At 44.1% G+C, this 24,546-nt stretch overlaps 1 protein-coding gene across 2 annotated transcripts in view; it reads left to right on the forward strand.

Moving 5' to 3' along the window:
• Window positions 1-10,924: 10,924 nt before the first annotated feature.
• LOC119979719 (docking protein 1-like) overlaps window positions 10,925-24,546 on the forward strand; it is an 83,906-nt gene continuing 70,284 nt past the window's right edge. The window contains exons 1-3 of one of the 2 annotated variants that reach the window (XM_038822289.1): window positions 10,925-11,087; window positions 11,821-12,117; window positions 21,515-21,587. In XM_038822289.1, coding sequence (XP_038678217.1) covers window positions 11,031-11,087; window positions 11,821-12,117; window positions 21,515-21,587 — 427 coding nt within the window. In that variant the 5' untranslated portion in view covers window positions 10,925-11,030. Of the gene's footprint in view, window positions 11,088-11,327; window positions 11,603-11,820; window positions 12,118-21,514; window positions 21,588-24,546 lie in introns of those variants that run through there. The other variant, XM_038822290.1, reaches the window with a different exon arrangement.

Consider the following 24,546-nt stretch of genomic DNA (forward strand, 5'->3'; position numbering starts at 1 on the left):
CATGCAAATCACAAACTGCTCACCTTTTGCGAGACCCAGGATGAGAAATTGGATTTTGTTTTATGGGCTGCCAAGGGTGTCTTGTAGCGCACCAAAATAGAATTGTAGAATAATTGAATCATAGACATTACAGTGCAGAAGGAGGCCTTTTGGCCCATTGAGTCTGCAGCGGCCCTTGGAAAGAGCACCCAAGCCCATGCCTCCACCCTAACTCCATAACCCAGCAACCCAACCTAATCTTTTTTGGTCACTAAGGGCAATTTATTATGGCCGATCCACCTAACCTGCACACCTTTGGACTAAGGGAGGAAACCGGAGCACCCGGAGGAAACCCACACAGACACAGGGAGAATGTGCAGACTCTGCACAGACAGTGACCCAAACTGGGAATCGAACCCGGGTCCCTGGAGCTGTAAAGAAACTGTGCTAACCACTGTTCTACCGGGCTGCCCAAAAAATGTCTGTGGCATGCAAACAAACTGGTGATTCAAAGCTTGCCAGGTGCCATCATGGTAAAGACAGTAATGCACGTACAGTTAATGTCTGTTCTAAGTGCATAGTGAAGACAGATCACAATGTGAATTAACAGTCGGAGCTGCCATTTCTTTTAGCTCAAGTCAGCAGCTAATGAAGGCTGTTAAGCTGAAAACACATTAAGCAGCAGGAAGGTGACCCCCATCCACGTTATGTAAAGGGATCATCAACTGTTTGCGGGTCAAACGCTCATTGATTTCTTCTGGCTGTTGTTAAAATTCTACATCGTTTTTGTTTTCTGTAGTTGAATCAAGTTTCAAAAATCTACAGCAAGGTTTTTAAAAAAAAATAATTTTTATTCAAGTTTTTCAATAACAAATATTCTCCCCATAATTTAAAACAAACAAGGCGTGTTTCCACACCAACACAAGAAAAGAACTCACCCCCCCCCAAAATAAATAACAAAAAAACCAACAGCAATACAAGGAAGAAGAAATAACAACATAGCAAACCCACCGCCGCAAAAACAAACCCCCTAACCATCCCCAAACCCCCCCCCCCCCCAAGTTGCTGCTGAGACCGACCACTCTCTACCCCTTCGCCAGGAAGTCGAGAAAGGGCTGCCACCGCCGAAAGAACCCCTGTACCGACCCCCTCAGGGCAAATTTCATCCTCTCCAACTTGATGAACCCGGCCATGTCGTTGATCCAGGCCTCCGAACTCGGGGGCCGCGTATCCCTCCACTGTAACAGAATCCTGCGCCGGGCTACTAGAGACGCAAAGGCCAGAATGCCGGCTTCTCTCGCCTCCTGCACTCCCGGCTCCGAAGCTACCCCAAAGATCGCGAGCCCTCAGCCCGGCCTGACCCTAGACTCGACCACTTCCGACAAAGTCCCCGCCACCCCCTTCCAAAACCTCTCCAAGGCCGGACAAGCCCAGAACATATGGGTGTGGTTCGCCGGGCCTCCCCAACACCTCCCGCACCTGTCTTCCCCTCCGAAGAACCGGCTCATCCTTGCCCCTGTCATGTGAGCCCTGTGCAGCACCTTCAGCTGAATTAGGCTGAGCCGTGCGCAAGAGGAGGAGGAATTCACCCTCTCCAGGGCGTCCAACCACGTTCCATCTTCAATCTCTTCCCCTAGCTCTTCCTCCCACTTCGCTTTGAGCTCTTCTACTGAGGCCTCCTCCTGCATCAGCTGGTAAATAGCCGAGATCTTTCCTTCCCCGACCCACGTCTCCGAAAGCACCCTGTCCTGCACCCCCCTTGGCGGCAGCCGCGGAAACTCCGCCACCTGGCTCTTAGCAAATGGCCTGATCTGCATATACCTAAAAGCGTTCCCGGGGGGGGGGGGGGGGTGGTTCCACTTCCCCACCAGCTCCTCCAGAGTCGCGAACTTCTCATCCAGGAAGAGGTCCCCAAACTGTCTGATGCCTGCCCTGTGCCAACTCCCAAATCCCCCACCCGTTCTCCCTGGCGCAAAACGGTGATTGCCCCGTATCGGGGCCCAAACTGAGGCCTTCACTTCCCCCCTATGCCGCCTCCACTGTCCCCAGATTTTAAGGGACGCAACCACCACCGGACTCGTAGAGTACTTTGCCGGGGGGGAGTGGAAGTGGGGCGGTCACCAAAGCCTCCAGACACGTACCCGCACAGGACGCCACCTCCACCTTCCCCTTCCGTCACCCACCTGCGAATCATCACCACGTTCGCCGCCCAATAATATCCACACAGGTTGGGCAGCGCCAAATCTACAGCAAGGTTGATACGATCGCAGTTAATGTTACTACAGTACTGGACAGAAAGATCATAGAATGGAATCCTGAATCAAAAGACCATAATGTTTTTTTATGCAGATGAATAGAGTCACAGGTATACCAATTAGCTTTTAGTAACAAAAAAAGTATTAACATGGAAAGTTTGATTATAATACAATACTCCCTCACTCTGACTTATCTTCACAAATGTACATGGATTTCAAGGATAGAACAGGTTGCAAAATATATCTTATGGAATAAGAATTTCAATCAATACAGAGTCCTCGAAAATCAACAGGCGAACTGTAGTCAGAATGCACCTCACTCTGCAACCAAGTGGTAGATGTCACCCAAGCAAAATTCTGTGGACCTCTCCTCAAATTCCCCACAGGTGATTGTCACTTGAGTATTTCCAAAGTCCACTCTCAAAATGACTTGCTTTAAAATCTTCTTACAAACAAAAGCAAACAACTGTTTTCAACAAGGATCCACTTCCAGGTTTTACAACTCTCCTTTCAATATTCCTTTATCTTGAATAGCCACGTGCTTTCAACCTTTCACACAGACTCTCAGATCCAGCCTTCAATAGCTTTGCAATTGCTTCACATATCACCTCACAGACTGCAGTAAGATATCAGCAGCCTTAGAATTACTTCACATATCTCTGGCTTCTCACAAGCGTACTTTAACAATTGCTTCATTTTTCAGCTGTGTCTTTAACTTCAATGAATGCATTGCACAAGGGTCCCTGTTGTTCTTTTTATTTAAATATTTCTGGAAACTTCTCTTCATTCTCCCGTTTCCATAACTAGCTGTTCTTTAGTTTCTGGTGTTCTTTTTGGGAATCCTGCTTTTTCCTGCTCCCTTGTTCTGCTTATGCTTCTGGCAGGGTTGAGAGAGATGTTCTCTCTCTAGCTTCCTAGCTCCATCTGCTACAGCTTTGGTTTAAAAGTAAACACTAAAAACCTTCCTAACCTAATAAGTGGCTCCTGGTTGCTAAGCAACAGCTCATTCTTTTTCCAAGCTCAGGTTTAGTTCACATGCCGTGAACTCTAAGCACAACACATAGTTTTAACAGAAGCCCAAAACCCCCATTAGTGCAAACACCTTTGTTTAGCATGAATCTAACCAGTGTTTTACCCTTTTTTACCCAGAAATACCAAATTCAACTCAATTAAATCTACACATTATTTCTAATATCCAACAATACAAACATGGATCACTTAAAACCTCCTTTACTTCCTGAAAAGGTGCTAAAAGATATTTTTGCTGACCTCAAGGTGTCTGTATAAACCAGTTGCTCCCAGACAATAAGCCTTCTCCTAAGAATACAGCATGACTCTGACAATAAGCAGAGGTCACACCGAGTAGAACAAGCTGCTGGAAGAGTGTAGAGGAGGGAGAGAAGGACTTTCAGCAGTCGGCTTTATCCATCCACTGTATTCAAGGAGCAATTCTCCTACCTGAACCTCAGAGGTGAAAAGTAATTGTGTCATTTCTGCTTCTCTAAGGAGGTTTTCATTGACACCTGTGAAATGTCTGTAGGTATATTTCTAACCTTATAGCAGGGCAAGGACCACAAAGACAATGTTGTGAATGTGACTATGGCAATGGGCTTGTATGCATCTTGTGACTTCTCGGCTGTTGATGGAGATATTAGACACATTTCCCAGTTTGTAACTAGGCTGTTGATGGAGATATTGGACACATTCCCCAGTTTGTAACTATCCTTATAAAAGGGAGGTAACTGAGTATCTCTATTTGAAATGATACAACTTCATTGCATTCCCTCTTACCAATGTTGAAAACACAGAACATGCACAAGTGTTCGCAACAATTATCCTATCAGGAGAGTGCATTGATTGTGTACATTTTGCATCGTACATTTCATATGTCAACTTTGCCAGCCACTGGAACCCCAAAACATTCCATTCCCTCAAAGTCAAAATGGTAGTGACCACAGCCAGATCAATGTCCTAGTGGCCGAGCAGTAGTCAATGTTTGTTAATTCTGTGGCATTCTTTTGTTCTAACTGTATTTCAGGCATCATAGCAAACCAAAGGCTGACTACTGGGTGACAAGGACTATCCACTGACTTCTGATTGTACCTACACATGTATGCAAAACATTCACAGAATGAGAATCATGCAGCAGATCACCAACATGCTAAAGCAACAATTCCTCTGCCTGATCTGTTTAAGAGCCCTGCATTACTCAACTGAATAGTTCTCTGGGGGTATCCTGCATGCAGTATAACCTTGTCATCATGAGGGACCAGTCTTTGTTACTATCTAGGAGACATGAAATTGAGGAGCAGGAACAAGAGAAGGAGCAAACAATGAATGTGGAAGAGGAGGAATAGTGGAGAGGCGACATCCTAGATAGTTTATTTATTCCCAGGCTGTATATGATGAACTAATTCAATTGTGAAACAACCAACCTCATCCCAAATTCCCCATTCAAAAACAGTACCATTCTCCTTACCATTCTCCATAACTGATCATTAGATTAACCGAAAAGCAAAATACTGCAGACGCTGCAAATCTGAAATAAAAACAGAAAATGCTGGATGAAACAAAGCAGCATCTCTGGAGAGAGAAACAGAATTAACGTTTGCTTATTCAGAACTGAAAAGAGGTTGAAATGTGATTGATAATATAGTTGGAAAGAGGGACGAAGAAGGTGGAGCAGATTAGAAGGGCAGGAATAGGTAGGAACTAAGGAGAGATTGACAACAATATCATGGACACAAGATGAAGGGAGTGTTAATGGTAACATTAAAGACTAAAGAAGGTGCTAAGAAAACAAAAGTAGTTTTAAGGGATTTATATTTGTATCGATAAACATTCGGAATCAGTTTTAAGTGAGTTTAATTAAATGTTTCAGGGTCCGTAGTTAGATTCATGCTGGACAAATGTGTTTGTATGTGTGGGGGCTGAATAAGTTCCAACTGGGTTTCTGTTGTGCTTAGGGAGGGCTACGGTGTGAAAAATAAATAAAATGCATAGGCATGCGGCCATTGCTTAGCAACTGGATGTCCTTGTAAGGTAACATTTTTAGTTTAGGTAATTTGAGAGCAGTTGGAGACAGCACCTCAGAGAGTGAACAACTCTCAGCTCTGCTGGAAGACTAGACAAGACGAGAGTTGCAAAAAGGAAGGATTCCTAACATACAAGTTACAGTCCAGATAACCAGGAATTGGGACAGAAAAAGTGTTTAAGACAACTGGAGCCCACGTGAACAGAGGCCAAGATATTGTTCAGAAGAATTAAAACCAACTAAAATTAAACATTCCAAATCAAATTTATCACTGAAAAAACAACAATTTACATCTATACATTACTTTAATGTAGTAAAATGTCCCAACGCACTTAAAAGAATGTGATGAATGAAAAACATATTTTGTCACTGAAAGAGAATTAGGAAAGACAACCAAAGGTTTGATTAAAGAGCTAGTGTTTCAGAAACATCTGAAAAGAGGAGAGGGCAGAGTTATAAAGGCATGTTTAGAGAAGGGAATCAAAACTTAGTGCCAATACAGCTGAAACCAAGGCTGCCAGTGGTGGAGTTATTAGAATCAGGAATGTGTAGGAGGCCAGAACTGCAGGCTAATGTAAGATGAAAGATTGGAGCCCGCCCAGGCGAGCACTGGGATAGTCAAACTTAGAGGTAATAAAGGCATGAATGAGATTTTCAGAAGCAGATGAATTAAGGAAAGGTCAGAATTGAGCAAACATATGGCAATCTTGGTGGTGGAGCAGATGTGTTTTCACAACGTGAAGGTTGGGAGTGGCTTTGTTCAGCTTGTGGCAGTTCCAGGGATGGAAAACATGGACAGGGGAAGAAGTTTCTGCTTGGGGCCAAAAACAATGGATTCAGTCTTCCAGATATTTAGTTGGAGGAAATTTCTACTTATCTAATATTGAATTATCACTTAAAGGGATGACAGTGGATTGGGAACGACAAACATTCAAGGAACGCATGGGGGAACTGCAGCAACTGTTCATTCCTGTCTGGCATAAAAACAAAATGACTAAGAGGGCCAATCATTGGCTTACAAAGGAAATTAGAAATACTATCCAATCCAAGGAAGAAGTATACAGATTGACCAAGAAAAATAATAGGCCTGTGGATTGGGAGCAGTTTAGAATTCGGCAAGGAAGGACCAAGGGATTGATTAAGAAGGGGAAAATATGGCACGAAGGTAAGCTTGCAGGGAGCATAAAGACTGACACTACAGCTATGTGAAGAGAAAGAGATTGATAAAGACAAAAGTAGGCCCCCTACAGACAGAAACAAGGGAATGTATAATAAGGGACAAAGAAGTGGCTGAGCAATTGAATACATACTTTGGTTCTGTCTTCACAAAAGAGGTCACAAATCAGATACCAGAAATGTTGGAGTAGGCAAGGTTTAGTGAGAGGGAAAAACTGAGGGAGATCACTATTAGTAGAAAAAGCGTGGTGGGAAAATTGATGGGATTGAAGGTGGATAAATCCCCAGGGCCTGATAATCTGCATCCCAGAGTGCTGAAGGAAGTGGCTCTGGAAATAGTGGATGCATTAGTGGTCACCTTCCACGATTCTACAGACTCTGGAACAGTCCCTGTAGATTGGAGAGTAGCTAATGTAACTCCAATAGTTAAAAAGGGAGGTAGAGAGGAAACAGGGAATTATAGACCAGTAAGCCTAACATCAGTAGTGGGGAAAATTCTTGAATCCATTATCAAGGACTTTAGAGCGGAACATTTAGAAAGCAGTGGCAGGATCAGTCAGAGTCAGCATGGATTTATGAAGGGGAAATCATGCTTGACAAATCTGTTTGGAATTCTTGGAAGATGTAACTAGTACAGCTGACAAGGGGGAATCAGTCAATGTGATATATTTGAATTTTCAGAAGGCGTTTGACAAAGTCCCGCAGAAGAGATTATTGTGCAAGATTAAAGTGCATGGAATTGGGGGAAGTGTATCGAGGTGGATAGAAAACCGGTTGGCAGGGAGATGTAGTAATAATCAGGTTTTAAGGCCGATTAAATTGCATATCTTAAATTAAAGAATTGGACACTTAAAAAACCACAGTCTGCAGAAGCCTGCAGAATCCGAATATACAGAACTCAGACAAGCTGCCGGGGCAAGTCTAAAGCAGCCCCTGAATAACCCATCAAGTAATTATCATTGCTACTTGAGATTCACTGGCCTATTGTCCACAGTTCCTGTTATCCCAACAAGCAATCATCGTTCCTCCCAGGACAGGCTCAGGTGCCCTATCAATAGGTCATCAACCAGACCATTGGGCACTGAGACCCTGCCTCCTGAGACTCCATTGGCTGAAGGCCAAGGGCAGGTGGAGAAAGGAGGTGGGTCACGACAGGGGGATAAACAAAATAGGCATTCCAGACATCTGGAGAGAAAAGACTGGAAGCAAAGAATGGAACCAGCGATGGGGAGCAAAAGACTTAAAGCAAAAGACTCAAGGCAAAAGACTCAAGGCAAAAGACTTGAAGCAAAAGTCTCAAAGTAAAAGATTTGAAGAAAAGACTCGAAACTTGCTGTGTGAGGTGACCTTGACCAGACCAGAAGGAAGATAGCAAGCAAGGAACAGCCAGCGAGAATCACCTTTACAAAGAGGAACCAAAGGGACTCGAGGATCGGATCTGCAGCATAGCAAACCATCTATGCGGGTAGTAGAGTCGAATCCTGGGTGTTTCTTGTGTGTGTGTAGTGAGTAACTTATGGGTTAACTATATTTAATAAAGTGTGTTGCATTATATCTGTGTCCTACTTTGTTCAACTAATAAAGCCACCTGGGTAAACTTTAATTATAGTGCTGGTCAAAGTGAACTGGACAGATACAAAAGAGGAAACAAAGAGTAGGAATTAATGGGTCCTTTTCAAATTGGCAGGCAGTAACTAGTGGGGTGCCACAGGGATCGGTGCTGGGACCCCAGCTATTCACAATATATATTTATGATTTGGATGAGGGAACAAAATGTAACATCTCAAAGTTTGCAGATGATACCAAGTTGGGTGGGAGGGTGAACTGTGACGAGGATGCAAAGATCCTACAGCATAATCTGGACAGGGTGAGCGAGTGGACAAATCAATGGCAGATAAAGTATACTTTGGATAAGTGTGAGGTTATTCACTTTGGATGCAAAAACAGGAAGGCAGATTACTACCTGAACAGTTGTAAATTGGGAGAGGGGAGTGTGCAGCGGGACCTGGGTGTCCTTGTGCACCAGTCGCTGAAGGTAAGCATGCAGGTGCAGCAGGCGGTAAAGAAGGCTAATGGTATGTTGGCCTTCATTGCGAGAGGTTTCGAGTACAGGAGCAGGGATGTGTTGCTGCAATTGAACAGGGCCTTGGTGAGTCCACACCTAGAATATTGTGTGCAGTTTTGGTCTCCTTTTCGGAGGAAGGATGTTCTTGCTCTCGAGGGAGTGCAGCAAAGGTTTACCAGGCTTATTCCAGGGATGGCGGGACTGTCATATGAGGAGAGATTGACTAGGTTAGGATTGTTCTCGCTGGATTTCAGAAGAATGAGGGGGATCTCATAAAGACTTATAAATTCTAACAGGATTAGACAGGGTAGATGTAGGGAAGATGTTCCCAAGGGTTGGTGTGTCTAGAACCAGGGGTCACAGTCTGAGGATTCAGGGTAAACCAATTTAGACAGAGATGAGGAGACATTTCTTCACCCAAAGAGTAGTGAGCCTGTGGACTTCATTACCACAGGAAGTAGTTGATGCTCAAACATTTACAGCAGGATTCTCCCTTCTGGGGACTAAGTTCCCACGCCGACGGGAAAACCGGTACCAACCACACCGGCGTCAACAGCCCCCGAAAGTGTGGAATTCTTCACACCTCCTAGGTGGATGCCGGAGGGGTGTGTGCCGCTCCAGCCGGCACCGAAGGGACTGCACGGGTTTGCGCATGCGACGAAGGGCCGGTATGATCTTGTGCCTGCGGGGAACCACCGGCGTGCAACAGGAGCCGGCGCGGAAGAAAGGAGTGCCCCCGTGGCACAGGCCTGCCTGCACCGGGCCAGGCCACCTTGGGGCCCCCCCCCGGGGTCGGATCCCCCTGTGCCCCCCCCCCCCCCCCCCGAGGACCGCCCCAACCAACTTACCTGCCAGGTCCTGCTGTGTGGGACTACGCGTAAACCATGCCGACGGACTGTCCAAAAACGGACGGCCGCTCGGCCCAGGGAGCTGGAGAAATGCCGGGGGGGGGTGGCGCTGCTAACGGCCCCCACCCGGTGTGGCGTGAACCCTGCCCCCGCCCGAAAACCGCCGCCAGAAAAAACCGGCAGCTGGCATCGGGGCGGCGGGGCGGGATTCGCGCCGCCCCCCCCTGGGGATTCTCCGACCCGGCAGGGGGGTCGAAGAATCCTGACAGGAATATATTCAAGAGGCGGCTGGATATAGCACTTGAGGAAAATGGGATCAAAGGCTATGGGGAGAAAGCAGAATTAGGCTATTGAGTTGGATGATCAGCCATGATCGTGATAAATGGTGGAGCAGGCGCGAAGAGCCTTAAGGCCTCCTCCTGCTTCTATTTTCTATGTATATGTAACTATGGATGGGCAATAAATGCTGGCCTAGTCAGCAACGCCTGCATCCCATAAATTATTTTTTTTTTAAATCCCGCAAGCTCAGGCCCAGGAGATTTATAACAGGCAGCTGTTCTATCAATTCTACAAAATGATGGCCTAGGAAAAGGTCAAACGCTCAATTGTTTTAAGGAGATGTACTGTCACTTTTACAGCAATCCCAAAACTACTTCATGGTGATGTTTACATATCTTGGTGGCAGCGAAGTATACTTCTTACACTCTGAATCATGATGAGTTATTCATACAGTGTTTATTTTAGCTTTTTCCAAGGTGAGAGTTACTAGGATATGACTTTCATCAAATATTTCAGGCATTAAAGAGGTGCCCAAGATTGGCTCTTCAGCTGAAATGCCAATTTATCCTGCAGAGTTGAAGCCAGTGTCAGGAATGCCCATGAATGCTCACCAAGCAGCTGATTTCCACCCAAAATGCCAGCTGGTGCTCATTGAAGAGGTTGCATGGCAGTTTGGCGGCCAGTACTTCAACTGACATTCTCTTCCTCTCCAAACCTGGATAAGTTGTTTGGGAGTAAGTAAAGTTGCCACAGTCACCGATGACCAAAGGCTGCTTTCTCCTTTTGAGGAGGGAGAGCTGACAAGGTGATGATTTAACCTGAGCACCGCCACACCTCAGGCAAGGGGCAGGCAGGGCCTTCCTGAATAACCTATTTAAAGGATACTCACCACTTAAAGGGATACTGACCATTTCAGGGTTATTGCTGCTGCAGCTGTGTGCCAACCAGAGCAACTCTGGGGAAGTGGATACCACCATAGATTAACGCAAAGTGTACCTAATCAGCACTTTGAGTGCTGAACCTTCAGTTATCGGTTCAGCAAGAAAAGTTGAAATTATGATCATCAGAAATTAGGGCCGCAGTGTCCGCTCCAACCAAACTTTTAAACTTAAGTCAGTGCATTCCGTGACGTTTTCATCCTTTGCCCTTACTAAGCCCCCATCAAGCCTAAAGTGCTCATTTAGCAGGGACACACATCTTTGCCACACACCACCGCTTTACTGCCCGAAATACCCCCATTTAAATGTTTAAAAAACCTGGAAATACAGTGTCGCCCCCAATACCGTTGGTGTCTGCTTTGCATTTGATAACTAACGGAAACTCAGAGCGGAAACGAAGCATATCCGCCACAACACAATCGAACAGCAGCTTGTGCTGTGCTACAATACACAGCCATGGAAGACACGGTGAAAGAAGGTCTGCTCTACATGCAGCAGCAGAAGTTTAGGAAGGTATTTATTTCCATGCACCGATGCACAATGCGTTAGAAACGGATAATAATCTAACACTCATTCTCAGGGATATAGACAAACTGGGACTTGATCCACAATAGACCTGAATTTACAAATCAGAATAAACTGATAATCGGAGATATATCTCCGAACCAAAGGGACATTTCTAGGAATGCACATACATTTTGGAGACTGCATTTGTACTTTGACTTATTTGTTTATTACTAACAACATGCACTGCAATTATTCACACGGTTTTGCAAACACAGCGCAGCGCCGTAAGTAAGACAGCAGATATATCGGTGCTGGATAATTGTAAGAAAAACGCACATTTTTCCGATATCACCGGCGAGAGGGAGGTGAATTAGACCTTTTTATTTTGCGTCGAAACCTTGCGAATCAGTGACAGATATCGGCGTGGGTTTGGGATCCACTTGCGTGTTTGACCAGCATATTAAACATAAATTGGGCCGCCCCTCTGCAAGAAGTTTCTGCATGCAAATATAATTCAGCAGGTACACTTTCCCAAGTGGATCCATTAATGTATTTACCATTTGGTGAATGTCAGTGTGTGAGTGAGTGGTTCACAGCACTATAAGCGTTGTGTACATCTGGTTTGAGATTGGTCCTTCACTTTAACATTCTCAAGCTTGTTGCAAATTAAGCGTATTGTTTTGCATCCTGATTGTAACTTACAATGTGGACTAACATTCACATTTTTCCTCCCACCCAGAAATGGAAGAGAGTTTGGCTTATCCTATACTCCCAGAGCATTCACTCTGTGGCTCGCCTGGAGTACTTTGAGTTCAAAGAAGGCTCAATTTTATCAGAGAGGCAGATGACAAGGAAAATAGACCGAAAGTTAATTCGAATGAGCGATTGCGTCAGAATATCTGAGGTTGTGGCAGACAACTGCTCAAAGGATTCAAGCGCCTTTTCAGTGGAGACAACCTCAAAACTGTACACATTTTTAACTGAGAGAACTGACTGCAATGATTGGGTACAGAAACTCACCGAAACTGCTTTCCAGGTAAGTAAAATAGTGTGTTAAATGTATAATAAATCTCAGTTTACCTCTTCATAACAGCGCATAAATAAAACTCAGGCTGTCTGGGAAGGGGTGCTAGTTTTAGACTCATTCGCTAAACCAGATGCAAACTCATTATTAAGCTACCAATGATTATGAACAGATTCCACCCGTAAAGCTATGTGATTGAATGTCACAGAACTGACCATTCACACTTCAGTCATTCCTCCCCCCTCCAGGAGCTGACTGGAGATAAAATATCAATTTGTTTAAGAAAATGTTCAGGTTACATTTTACAATTAAGTTGATATGGATCTGGGCGCCCTACTTATCATGAGATTTGAACATAAAGTTTAAACTCAAAAATGTACATCCATTAAAGAACAGATTGGCAGGCACTGCAGGCCCATAGGGCAAAGTTAATATGCTGAAACCGAGGCGAAAGACCAAAATCTATAGTGCGAGGACTTCAGTAAGGTGGAAAAGAATAATAAAGAAAACAAGGTACATTGGAAAACATGGCTGTCGCAATTTATAATCTATTAGAGCCATCTCAGTTAGACTCAAAATGCATCTTCCCCATGGGAAAAGACAATCCATTCCACAACAAACATGCACATGGCACTCGTTGGACGTAGGCCGATGGTAAACTGGACCAATGGACTCTGATTGAGCTCAGAAATAACCAGGCAGTCAGAACTATTTACTGGTAACCTGGTCTATCAGCTATCTTCTCACTTGGCTGTGTGCGGTGTAAGGCTCAGATCGGGCAACAAACTCTATTAAGAACATAAGAACTAGGAGCAGGAGTAGGCCATCTGGCCCCTCGAGCCTGCTCCGCCATTCAATTAGATCATGGCTGATCTTTTGTGGACTCAGCTCCACTTTCCGGCCCGAACACCATAACCCTTAATCCCTTTATTCTTCAAAAAACTATCTATCTTTACCTTAAAAACATGTAATGAAGGAGCCTCAACTGCTTCACTGGGCAAGGAATTCCATAGATTCACAACCCTTTGGGTGAAGAAGTTCCTTCTAAATTCAGTCCTAAATCTACTTCCCCTTATTTTGAGGCTATGTCCCCTAGTTCTGCTGTCACCCGCCAGTGGAAACAACCTGCCCGCATCTATCCTATCTATTCCCTTCATAATTTTAAATGTTTCTATAAGATCCCCCCTCATCCTTCTAAATTCCAACGAGTACAGTCCCAGTCTACTCAACCTCTCCTCATAATCCAACCCCTTCAGCTCTGGGATTAACCTAGTGAATCTCCTCTGCACACCCTCCAGCGCCAGTACGTCCTTTCTCAAGTAAGGAGACTTAAATATGGGCAATTTTAAATAGGGTTGGAATTTGGTTGGGCAAGGATGCCAAATGAGCCAAGCATTGGCAATGAGGTCTGGGTAATGCTGCTGTAATCTGCACAGTGCCAATGCCCAATAGCCTCTGTTGGCTGGTGTGAGAAAAAGGTGTGTATTTCAGAGTGAAAATTGCAGTCAGAATCCAATTAGATAATTAGGCCCCAATCTAAAAAAAGGTCCTGCAGCCATTTTCTGTGCAGATTATAAGAAAGATGTGATCACGTTGGAGGGAACAGAGGAAACTTACCAGGATAACGCTGGACTGGATAATTTTAACAATGAGAAAAAATTGGATTGACTAGGGGTGTTTATTTTGGAGCAAAGGAGGCTGAGGGAAGACTTAATTGAGATGCATAACATCTTGAGGGGTTGAGATGGAGTGAATCGGACAAACCTATTTCTGTCAGCAGAAAGGTCAATAACAAGAGAGAGGGATTAGAGGGGAAACCTTTTCACCCACAGGGTAGTGGGATCTCGAATTCACTTCCTGAAAGGTTGGTGAGGCTGAAATCCTTGTTGTCGTCCCATTACCTGTGGATCAAGAGCTTTAAGGTGGAATTAGGTGGATAACTTTTTCGGCCAACATGGCCACAAGAAGCTGAATGATCTCCTGGGATGTGGGTTACTTTTCCACCTGAAAAGACTCAGCAAGCTAATCAGTTGTATAGGGATGGTCAGTGATAGCCATGTCCCATGAATGATTAAAAAGAGCAATTTGTTTAGATTTCCACATGTTACTATGATTTTGCAAGGTGTGCAAAATGAAGACCTCTATTTTAATTCAGATCATTAGCATAGTTGCAACTATTTCCTGTATTCGAAGCAATAAGCTAAAGCCAAAGACCACCTAATTGGTATCCCGAGTATGAGACTCCACATGTATCCATGCAATTGCATTCAAGCGGAGATTCCATCCTTCTGCACAGTCTTCCTGATATCATATTTCCAGCATGTAGTCACACAGGGAGATAAGTTTTGAAGTCAGTATTTTCACACAGTTCTCTCTATTATTGCAGATACTTTAATGCACTGAGAGAAATAGCTTAGCATAGAATTAATTTGGTTAAATAAATAGTTGCTAGGGCAGCACGGTGGCGCAATGGTTAGCACTGCAGCCTCACTGTGCCGAGGACCCAGGTTCTTTCCCGGCCCTGGGTCACTGTCCGTGTAGAGTTGGTACATTCTCCCCGTCTTTGCATGGGTTTTGCCCCCACAACCCAAAAATGCGCAGGGTAGGTGGATTGGCCATGCTAAATTGCCTCTTAATTGGAAAAATGAATTGCGTACTCTAAATTTATTTTCAAAAAGTGAATAGTTGCTGGGACCACTGAAATTGTATAAAAATAAAACCAGTTTTTGGCTTGCACCTTCTTAGGCAATTTAAATAAAAATAAAGTATTGTCCACATGGTATTATTTTTAAACTATGTTAAGAATTGCATCACTGAAATTAGGGGAACCTTCAGACACATTTACATTATAACCGTCATAGACTGTACTCAAGTACACAAATGACGCATGATATATTTCCAAATTGATTCATTTTGCTGAGAAATTGCAAATGGAAGTAAAAATTATGCTTGAGCAACTTTCAACTAATTTCCCTATGATTTAAAATAACAAATGTTACTTATCTCAGTTAACCTTATGCAGTAAGGGTTAGAAATAGGATATTTCATAAGCAATGGTAAGGTGCAATCAGTATTTCAATTTGTAAAGCTGACTGCACATTATTTTCTATTTCTGAGAGTAACTTTGACAATCATGCACCTTGTTCAGTTTTACTTATGGAAATGTCTCAGATACACATCTGACACTATTGTCTTATTGAACATAAATCAGATCGCACCAGAAGTGAATGAATCACCAGAATTGTTCTGGTGCAGAAAGCAGTTTGGCCCAACTTGTCTGCATCTGCTCTCCAAACGAGCATTGTGACTAATCGCCATTACCCTGCCTTTTCCACATACCCCTGCACATTGTTCCTATTGGAGAACTCATCTAATACCCTCCTGGATGGCTCAATTGAACCTGCTTCCACCATTCTTCCAGGCAGCGTATTCATGATCCGAACCAATTGTGCGAAAAAAGTCTCACTTTGCAAATGAGTCATGTGATCTGCAACATATATGCTAAACATATAACTAAACATTTTAGCACCTGACCCGCTTCTGCATATTCTTACTTCTCCTTTGCTGGGACTTTTACTCTACACTGGGCCAGCTGTGTTTCATTCTTGCTGGTCACCATCCAGATCTGGATTCTGTTTCAATACTGCCTAGGATCACTACTTTGTTACTATCAGTTTGCTTCCTGTAGCTGCCAATTCTATTTGCTTTGCTCCACTCATTCTTCAGAACAATTCACGAGACTGAGTTGGACCTGCTCAGTAAGCTTCTGTAGCTACTTCCAATCTTGTGTGCGTGCCTTACCTCCCGACGGCTGGTCCTTCAGGTAGTTTCCTCATTTGTGGTGGAGGTAGTGGTATTGTCACCGGACTAGTAATCCAGAGACTCTGGGGACCTGGGTTTGAACTTCACCAAGGCAGATGGTGGAATTTGTATTCAATACAAATCTGGAATTAAAAGTATAATTATGAACGTGAAACCATTGTTGATTCTCCTAAAAAACCCAACTGGCTCACCAGTGCCTTTAGGGAAGGGAATCAGCTGTCCTCACCTTGCCTGGAAATTGCTGGCTTTGAAAGCAGACCAAGGCAGGCCAGCAGCATGGTTCGATTCCCGTAACAGCCTCCCCGAACAGGCGCCGGAATATGGCGACTAGGGGCTTTTCACAGTAACTTCATTTGAAGCCTACTTGTGACAATAAGCGATTTTCATTTCATTTTTCATATGTGACTCCAGTTCCATAGCATTGCAGTTGATTCGTAAAAACCACTGAGTTATATCAAACCGCTACAAAGTCAAGAAAAAGGACTGAAACCAGATGGTGGTACCGGTGGGGGCGGGGGGGCAGGGTATGAGGTAACAGGCTATGGTTGAGTACAATTTTATTGCTACTGATGGCTCACAGTGTCTAATGGATCCCCAGCATTGCATTATTAGATCTGTTCAAAGTTTATCCCATTTAGCACAGTGGGCGTGCCAAACAACACGATGGGAGGGGGCCCTCAATGTGAAAATGGGACAAAGTCTCCACAAGAATTGTGTGGTGGTCTGTCCTACTGATACTGTTATGGACAGATACATCGGTGGTAGGCAGGTTAGTGAAGGCGACGTTTCCCCCTTGACAGTTCCCTCCCCCACCTGCCGCAAACCCAGTCATGACCTTTCAGACTCAGCATCAAGCTAATCACCGGAAATTACAATATCAACCATGTGTGCTCCTTACTACCATCTGAGGGCTTGCGCCAGAATTGGGAGAGCTGTCTCACAGACGGGTCAAGCAACAGCCTGGCATAGTCAGATTCATGGAATCATATCTAGCAGTTAATGTCATGGGCACCCCGATCGCCGTTCCTCAGTATATCCTGTCCCACCGGGAGGACAAAGCCAGCCGAGGTAGCGGCACAGTGGTCTACAGTCTGGAGAGAGCTGCCCTGGGAGTCCTCAATATTGAATCTGGACCCCATGAAGTCTCAAGGCATCAGGTAAAACATTGGCAAGGAAACCTCCTGTTGATTACCACGTACCGTCCCACCTTTGACTGAATCAGTACTCCTCCATGTTGAATACCATTTGGAGGAAGTACTGAGGGTGGCAAGGGCACAGAATGCACTTTGGTGGGGAACGTCAACGTCAATGACTCAGCAGCATTACTGATTTAGCGGAGTCCGAAAGCACATCGCTGCTAGACTGGGTCTATAGCAATTTATGAGGGAACCATCAAGAGAGAAAAACATACTTGACCTCATTCTCACCAATCTGCCCATTGCAAGTACATCTGTCCACAGTCATACTGGTAGGAGTGACTACCACACAGTCCTTGTGAAAAAAATTCCCGTTTTTTTACGGCGAGCAGTGATTCTCAGCTGGCCGATGGGCCGAAGTCCAAGCCCTTTACGACCGTTTTTAGGAACGTCAAACACACCTGGTCTGACCGTTCGTAAAAACGGCCGTAAAGTTGGGATCTTGGGAACCATGGCACCGATTGGCACGGCAGTACCACTGCCGTGCCAAGGGTGCCATGGGCCCGCGATCGGTGGGCACCGATCGCAGGCAGCGGGTACTTACCCCGCGCACTCTTTGTCCTTCCGCTGCCCCGCTGTATCCATTCGCGAGGCGGCTGAGGGACATCCCGGCCCGCGCATGCGCGGGTTTCGCGCAAATGCGCGATGACGTCATCCGCGCATGCGCGGGTTGGAGTCTTCCAATCCGCGCATGCGCGGCTGACGTCATGTGATGCGTCAGCCGTCGTAAACTCTGGCAAGCTGGCTTAACGAAATTCGTTAAGCCCGCGATGCCGGAGTTCACGGCCGCGGCATGCTAGCCCCGACCGGGGACCAGAATCGGTTCCCGGTCGGGGGGGGGCGGAGGCTGGCGTCAAACCCGCCCGTTTTTGACGCCAGCCTCACGATTTCTCCAGGTTTCGGAGAATCACGCCCCTCATTCTTCCAGGTCACAAATGATGTCCTTGACAAGCCACAGCCATTCACCCCAACACTAATTACCAATAGTCAAACTTCTCCGACAAGTGATTAACCCCTCTGTCCACACAGTGCTGCCTGAGTATGGGGTTCAACTCTTGTTTCCATACATTTACCAATCACGTTCCTCTGGCTCCTTGGAATTTACTGACCTTGATCCTTAGAATTTAATACCGCTACTTCTTGCTGCTCTGCTGATAAACTGGATCTGCAATCAAGACCACAACTCATCTCCACTGCACTCCTCGCTTAGCCTCTACTGGTTCAGTGTCAACTCTCCACTTCTCCCTGAACCTCTGGGCATATGCATTCATTTTGGTCAATTGCGTAAATCAGACAACAGCACATTGGAAGCCTGTTTTTCATTCTGCTTCATTTTCTTTCTCATGGCTTAAATGGGAAAAAAAATTGGGCATTGAAAACAAGCTGTGGATTCAACATTGCCCATTTCATGCTGCAGACCAAGATGCATTTATATCCCTCTTATTTCACTGAACCATCTCTCGCAGTACGCTACCACTGGATCCGCTACCTCTCCACAAGTGTTAATTAAGCCAGTCAGTCAATTATGGATCTTCTAAGCTAGCCTCACATTATTTACAAATCAACTTTATCACACTATCAAAATCAAGTTAGGCATTTCCAGATATCACAGAATTCCTCTTGAGCTGGAAATGATAATTGGTCCCGAGAATCGAAAGAAGGGGAGGGAAAAAATAATATGTTGGAACGTGCAATTGCAAACAGTTCAGGAAAAATCCTTGGAACACTTCTGTAGACATTAAAAGAAATAACATTTATTTTTATGAACGTGTTGAAAATGCACATGGGAGAACCAAAGTTTTGACATATAATTTAATTGTTAGATAATGGACTCTTCATACTGTTTCCATTTCTGACATATTGAAAATATTCACTTACAGAAGTGCAACATGTTAAATTTTTTACTTTGGTTTAGAAGGAAGTTTTGGTTTCATTATGTTGTTGATCTAACAGGCTCAGCGTACAAAATTTCTGACCAATACACAAGGGTTTTGGAATCTTAATGGATTATCCTGAAATAAAATGAGAGAACCATTAAAACTGCTTATTTTTGCATGATGGGTTAATGCTGAAACAATTTGGCACAGCCTGGAGCAGTTGGTACCCTGTGTTTTCATTCACTATGCCTTAGGAAGGCTTTGCGGAATTAATTCTATTGGAACTACAAGTACCCCAATAAAAAAAGTAATTCAAATTAGCCATTGGTGACAGCTCAGCCGATGAATCCCCAATGTTCACAGGCAAGGGAGGGTGAAGTTGGCTGTTTTCTTTCTCTCCATCTAGAGGAGCAGTTAGTTTGAGTCAGAGGCTACCAGACTCATCAGAAAATCTTGCTCCTGATCGTTGGAGACCGGGCATATGAGCAAGAATGCTCATTGGAGACCCTATGGAAGACCTGGCATGTGGACCTACATTGGAATTGCCCAGGTTTCACCTTCTGATGGGCAATTCCCCTGCCCCTTGGGATCCTCACGAATGTCTCCAACTTGAGTTCGAGCCAGAGACTTCGGACAGTTCTGTAATACTTTCCTGGGTAGTTACCTGGGAAATGTTAGCCAGATTAAAATTTAGTTGAACACCTGGATAACTAGACAACTGACACGACTACCCTTTGACCTGACTGGACTAACATTCCTGACCCGATTATCCCATCTGACTACACCTCCAAACACTCGACTACTCCACCTATCTATGCTCCCCAACCAACTACTTCCCTGACCACCAGACAAACACTGTGACCTGACTACCCATTTACTCACTCACCCACTTACCAATTCATCCACTCAGCCACCTACTCCTCAGCGTTCAAACTGGACCTTTGAACTTATCATACGACAGTTAATGCCATAAAAAGAGGGCATGTCCTGTCTTCCGCCGACTCTACTCTACCCCAATGGATTTCACCCAAGGGATGCTGCCCTGCACATTTCTGTAAAAGGCAAGGATTAGCAGACCATGGTACAAATGTGCATCAGGATCAAGTCAGTGAATTTGCTTGCACAAAAGCAATCTGACGAAAGTTTCTAGCGCTGAGAAGATCTGAGACATTAAGCGCCACTTGTTAGAGAAGTTAGTGCCAGTTAGTTAGGAATGGTAACTTTCCAGTACGTTAAACCCATACTAGCAGCAAGATTATGGATCTTGCAATATTAGTTCACAATAAGTGATAAATAATTTTTTTGGAAAATTGTTTTCTGTTCATCCACATAAAATAACCAGTTTATTGGTTTACAGCCAGCCTACCCTCACGAGTGTGATTTACAATCTCCTTTCTGAGAAGACAAGGGGACACATGTGCAAACATACATGCGATCATAGTACAATGTACAAACAATGAACGGTTTATCCTATCATTATTTAACCAAATACTAGATAGCAAATGTAGACTCCTGATCAGAGAGTTTACTTCCAAGAATAAGTGGTGACAACGAACCTGAGAAAATATCTATTATAGATCCATGGGTATGAGGACTTGAATTTACATTATGTTTAATTTGACTGCTACAATCTGTCTCATAAACAACACATACAGTACTGTTTATTTTACATTTTATTTCCTATTTTCTTCCCTTTTCTCCTGAAGACACTAGGGCTAATTTACAATTCCCCCCTAATTCATGTTTGTGGTAGAGGCAGTGTCTCTCTCTGTCTGTTCATTTCCACAGAAAAATAAATAGATGGAAAATAATGAGCAATGCACCTTAAATTTCCCATAATGTGCTTGTCATAACCATTTTTCTGCACTGAGAGTACACAAGTGTGAGATCAGTCCCACTGACTTATGCTAGGTTATCACTGCCCAGTAGTGTCTGAGGGAGATTATACGAGCAATGCTTTTTGACTTGTGCCCATTTATGTAAAGTTTGCTTTACTTTCACAGAAGTATTTCAAAGATTAAGAATCGAAAGATTTAAGAGGTAAAGATTTATCTAAACGATAGGGAAATATTTACTGTCCAAATGTTTCAATTCAAAATGCCAAAAAAAAAGAAACAAATGTGAGGCAGAAGAGAACCATTTTTTTTTTTTGGGGGCAGCATGGTAGCCTAGTGGTTAGCACAACCGCCTCACAGCGCTGAGGTCCCAGGTTCGATCCCGGCTCTGGGTCACTGTCCGTGTGGAGTTTGCACATTCTCCCCGTGTCTGCGTGGGTTTTGCCCCCACAACCCAAAAATGTGCAGAGTAGATGGATTGGCCACGCTAAATTGCCCCTTAATTGGAAAAAATAATTGGGTAATCTAAATTTATTTAAAAAAAAAGAAGAGAACCATTTTTCTGCACTTGATATAAACAGACATGTAAAATCTTTTGAATTTATATTGATAATTTTTGTTTAGTCTTTGTAAGATAATGATTTCATATTACTTATTTGTGAAACTTGTATTAATTCAGCATCCACAAGAGGATTCAGATGCAATGGCAATGAGAATGAAAGAAAATGAACTCTATTGTTCACATGAAGGAGGTAAAGCATGGGTTCTTACTTTTTATAATTGGAAGTTTGTTTCATAATGCTGCACACACTGAGTATATTTTGATTCAATGCAAATATAGCAATGCTTAAATTTTGTCATTGAAATAAATAGCTCATCTTAGTCATCTATATTGTCACTTACTTTCATATTATCCAATACTGAATATTGCTCAGTGATTTTATAAGAGTTAGAATTTAGAACAGTACAGCACAGAACAGGCCCTTCAGCCCTCGATGTTGTGCCGAGCAATGATCACCCTACTCAAACTCACGTATCCACCCTATACCCGTAACCCAACAACTCCCCCTTAACCTTACTTTTTAGAACATTACGGGCAATTTAGCATGGCCAATCCACCTAACCCCGCACATCTTTGGACTGTGGGAGGAAACCGGAGCACCCGGAGGAAACCCACGCACACACGGGGAGGACGTGCAGACTCCGCACAGACAGTGACCCAGCCGGGAACCGAACCTGGGACCCTGGAGCTGTGAAACATTGATGCTAACCGCTATGCTACCGTGCTGCCCCTTCCACTTGTGCTCTGGATGAATCAGAGCCTGTTATGGCACCTGCTCGGCCAAAGGCCGTAAGAAACTACAGAGTCCATGAACATAGACCAGACCATCATGCAAGCCCACCTCCCATCCTTCAACTGTTTACGCCCACCACTTCCTTGGGAAAGCAGGCAGAATAATCAAAGACCTCTTCCACCAGTCTGAGAACAGGCACGGAGATTCAAAGAGCTTTTTCCCTGCTGTTACCAGACTTCTGAATGACCCCATGCATCTTTTCTACTGAATAGGACTACACTGCTGAGTGAGGTTAAGCTCCCAACAAACCATACCAATACTTATTTTAAGCACCCAAGTAACTTAGTAGTAAAGCAGTCCTGATTAAATGAGTCCTGATGCGCGATCAATGAACACAGAAACGAATCGAAGGCTTTAATCTACAAGACGTGTGCCCAGCAGCAGGAGTACAGAAAGAACGATGGCTGCTGGGAAACACGGGTTGGCAGAGCTACCTTCCTCTTGACCAATGAGAAGACAACACTTGGGCCAATGGGCAGCGAGCTTTCTACACCAATAGCAGCTCACATTCCCAGGTACCTCTAGTCATACTACCACAAGTCCATTTAGAGTTTGTTCTGGCAAAGACGGTAACAAAAATCAAATTTGACTAGCTTTGAGTGACAGACTGAATTAAGGCCAAGAAAAGAACCTGATCATATGCAGTGACTATAAAATGTCAGACTCGTGTAGATTTCCAGAACAATGCTCATTGCTTTGTAGGGCAAAATAAGTCGTTTAAGATTAACCCAGGTTCTGTTGAAGTTAACTTAGAAAAAACTGATAAGATTGGGCGAGCGTGGACTCATCTGTAATGGTTATGGTGAGGTATTACAACCAAACAAGGTTAGCTACAGTTTCTATGTGGTGGAGGTAGAGGTTTCTCAGACATCGATATGGCACAATACCATCTCTAACCTTCTAGAACAGGATGATGTGAATGATAAACAGCTACAAATTTGCATATTTGACTGGGGGAGATGGAAGGAAAATCAGCAGTGCTCTTCTGGTCTAATTGTTTGATCTCAATGTAAATGCATTAGAATAGAATAGAATAGAACAGTACAGCACAGAACAGGCCCTTCAGCCCTCGATGTTGTGCCGAGCAATGATCACCCTACTCAAACTCACGTATCCACCCTATACCCGTAACCCAACAACTCCCCCTTAACCTTACTTTTTAGAACATTACGGGCAATTTAGCATGGCCAATCCACCTAACCCCGCACATCTTTGGACTGTGGGAGGAAACCGGAGCACCCGGAGGAAACCCACGCACACACGGGGAGGACGTGCAGACTCCGCACAGACAGTGACCCAGCCGGGAACCGAACCTGGGACCCTGGTGCTGTGAAGCATTGATGCTAACCGCTATGCTACCGTGCTGCCCCTTCCACTTGTGCTCTGGATGAATCAGAGCCTGTTATGGCACCTGCTCGGCCAAAGGCCGTAAGAAACTACAGAGTCCATGAACATAGCCCAGACCATCATGCAAGCCCACCTCCCATCCTTCGACTGTTTACACCCACCACTTCCTTGGGAAAGCAGGCAGAATAATCAAAGACCTCTTCCACCAGTCTGAGAACAGGCACGGAGATTCAAAGAGCTTCTTCCCTGCTGTTACCAGACTTCTGAATGACCCCATGCATCTTTTCTACTGAATAGCACTACACTCCATATGCTTCACCCAATGTCTATACATTTTTTGTATGTCCAGTTTTTATGTAGAAAACAATCTTCCTGGACTGTATAGAAAAATACAGTGACAATAAATCTACATTTGCTGGGTATTTGCAGAGCTATCTAAAGTAAAATTAAGACTGGGCACCAGCAGAGCTACACAATTCATTAAAGCATCAATTAAATGCTTGGGGCCAAGCATATATTGGATCTTTTGGGAATATACTGCATGCAGCACCCATTGGGTAAAAAGGATTTTGGATAAGGGATGCTCAAACTGTATTTCATAACTGCTAAGATTGCTGCAACTGACCGATTGAAGAGATTTACACAATCATAAAACCTAACATAGTCAGCAATCACGTTTCACTTCCTCGTTCACTGCTTCCCAGCAAGTTTCAGTTGAAAAATGCACATAAAATAATCTTTAGGATACAGGATAGAAAACATTCACACCTTTTAGACCATTGTGTTGCAAGGCATCTTTGCTCAGGTCCCACCTGTTTTATTAAACAGAGAAAAAAATCAAGTCTTATTAAATATTTAACTTGAACTATTTTTGCTGCTGAGTGAGGTTAAGCTCCCAACAAACCATACCAATACTTATTTTAAGCACCCAAGTAACTTAGTAGTAAAGCAGTCCTGATTAAATTAGTCCTGATGCGCGATCAATGAACACAGAAATGAATCGAAGGCT

The sequence above is a fragment of the Scyliorhinus canicula genome, chromosome 16 (genome assembly GCF_902713615.1).
Source record: "Scyliorhinus canicula chromosome 16, sScyCan1.1, whole genome shotgun sequence".
Classification (NCBI taxonomy): Eukaryota; Metazoa; Chordata; class Chondrichthyes; order Carcharhiniformes; family Scyliorhinidae; genus Scyliorhinus; species Scyliorhinus canicula.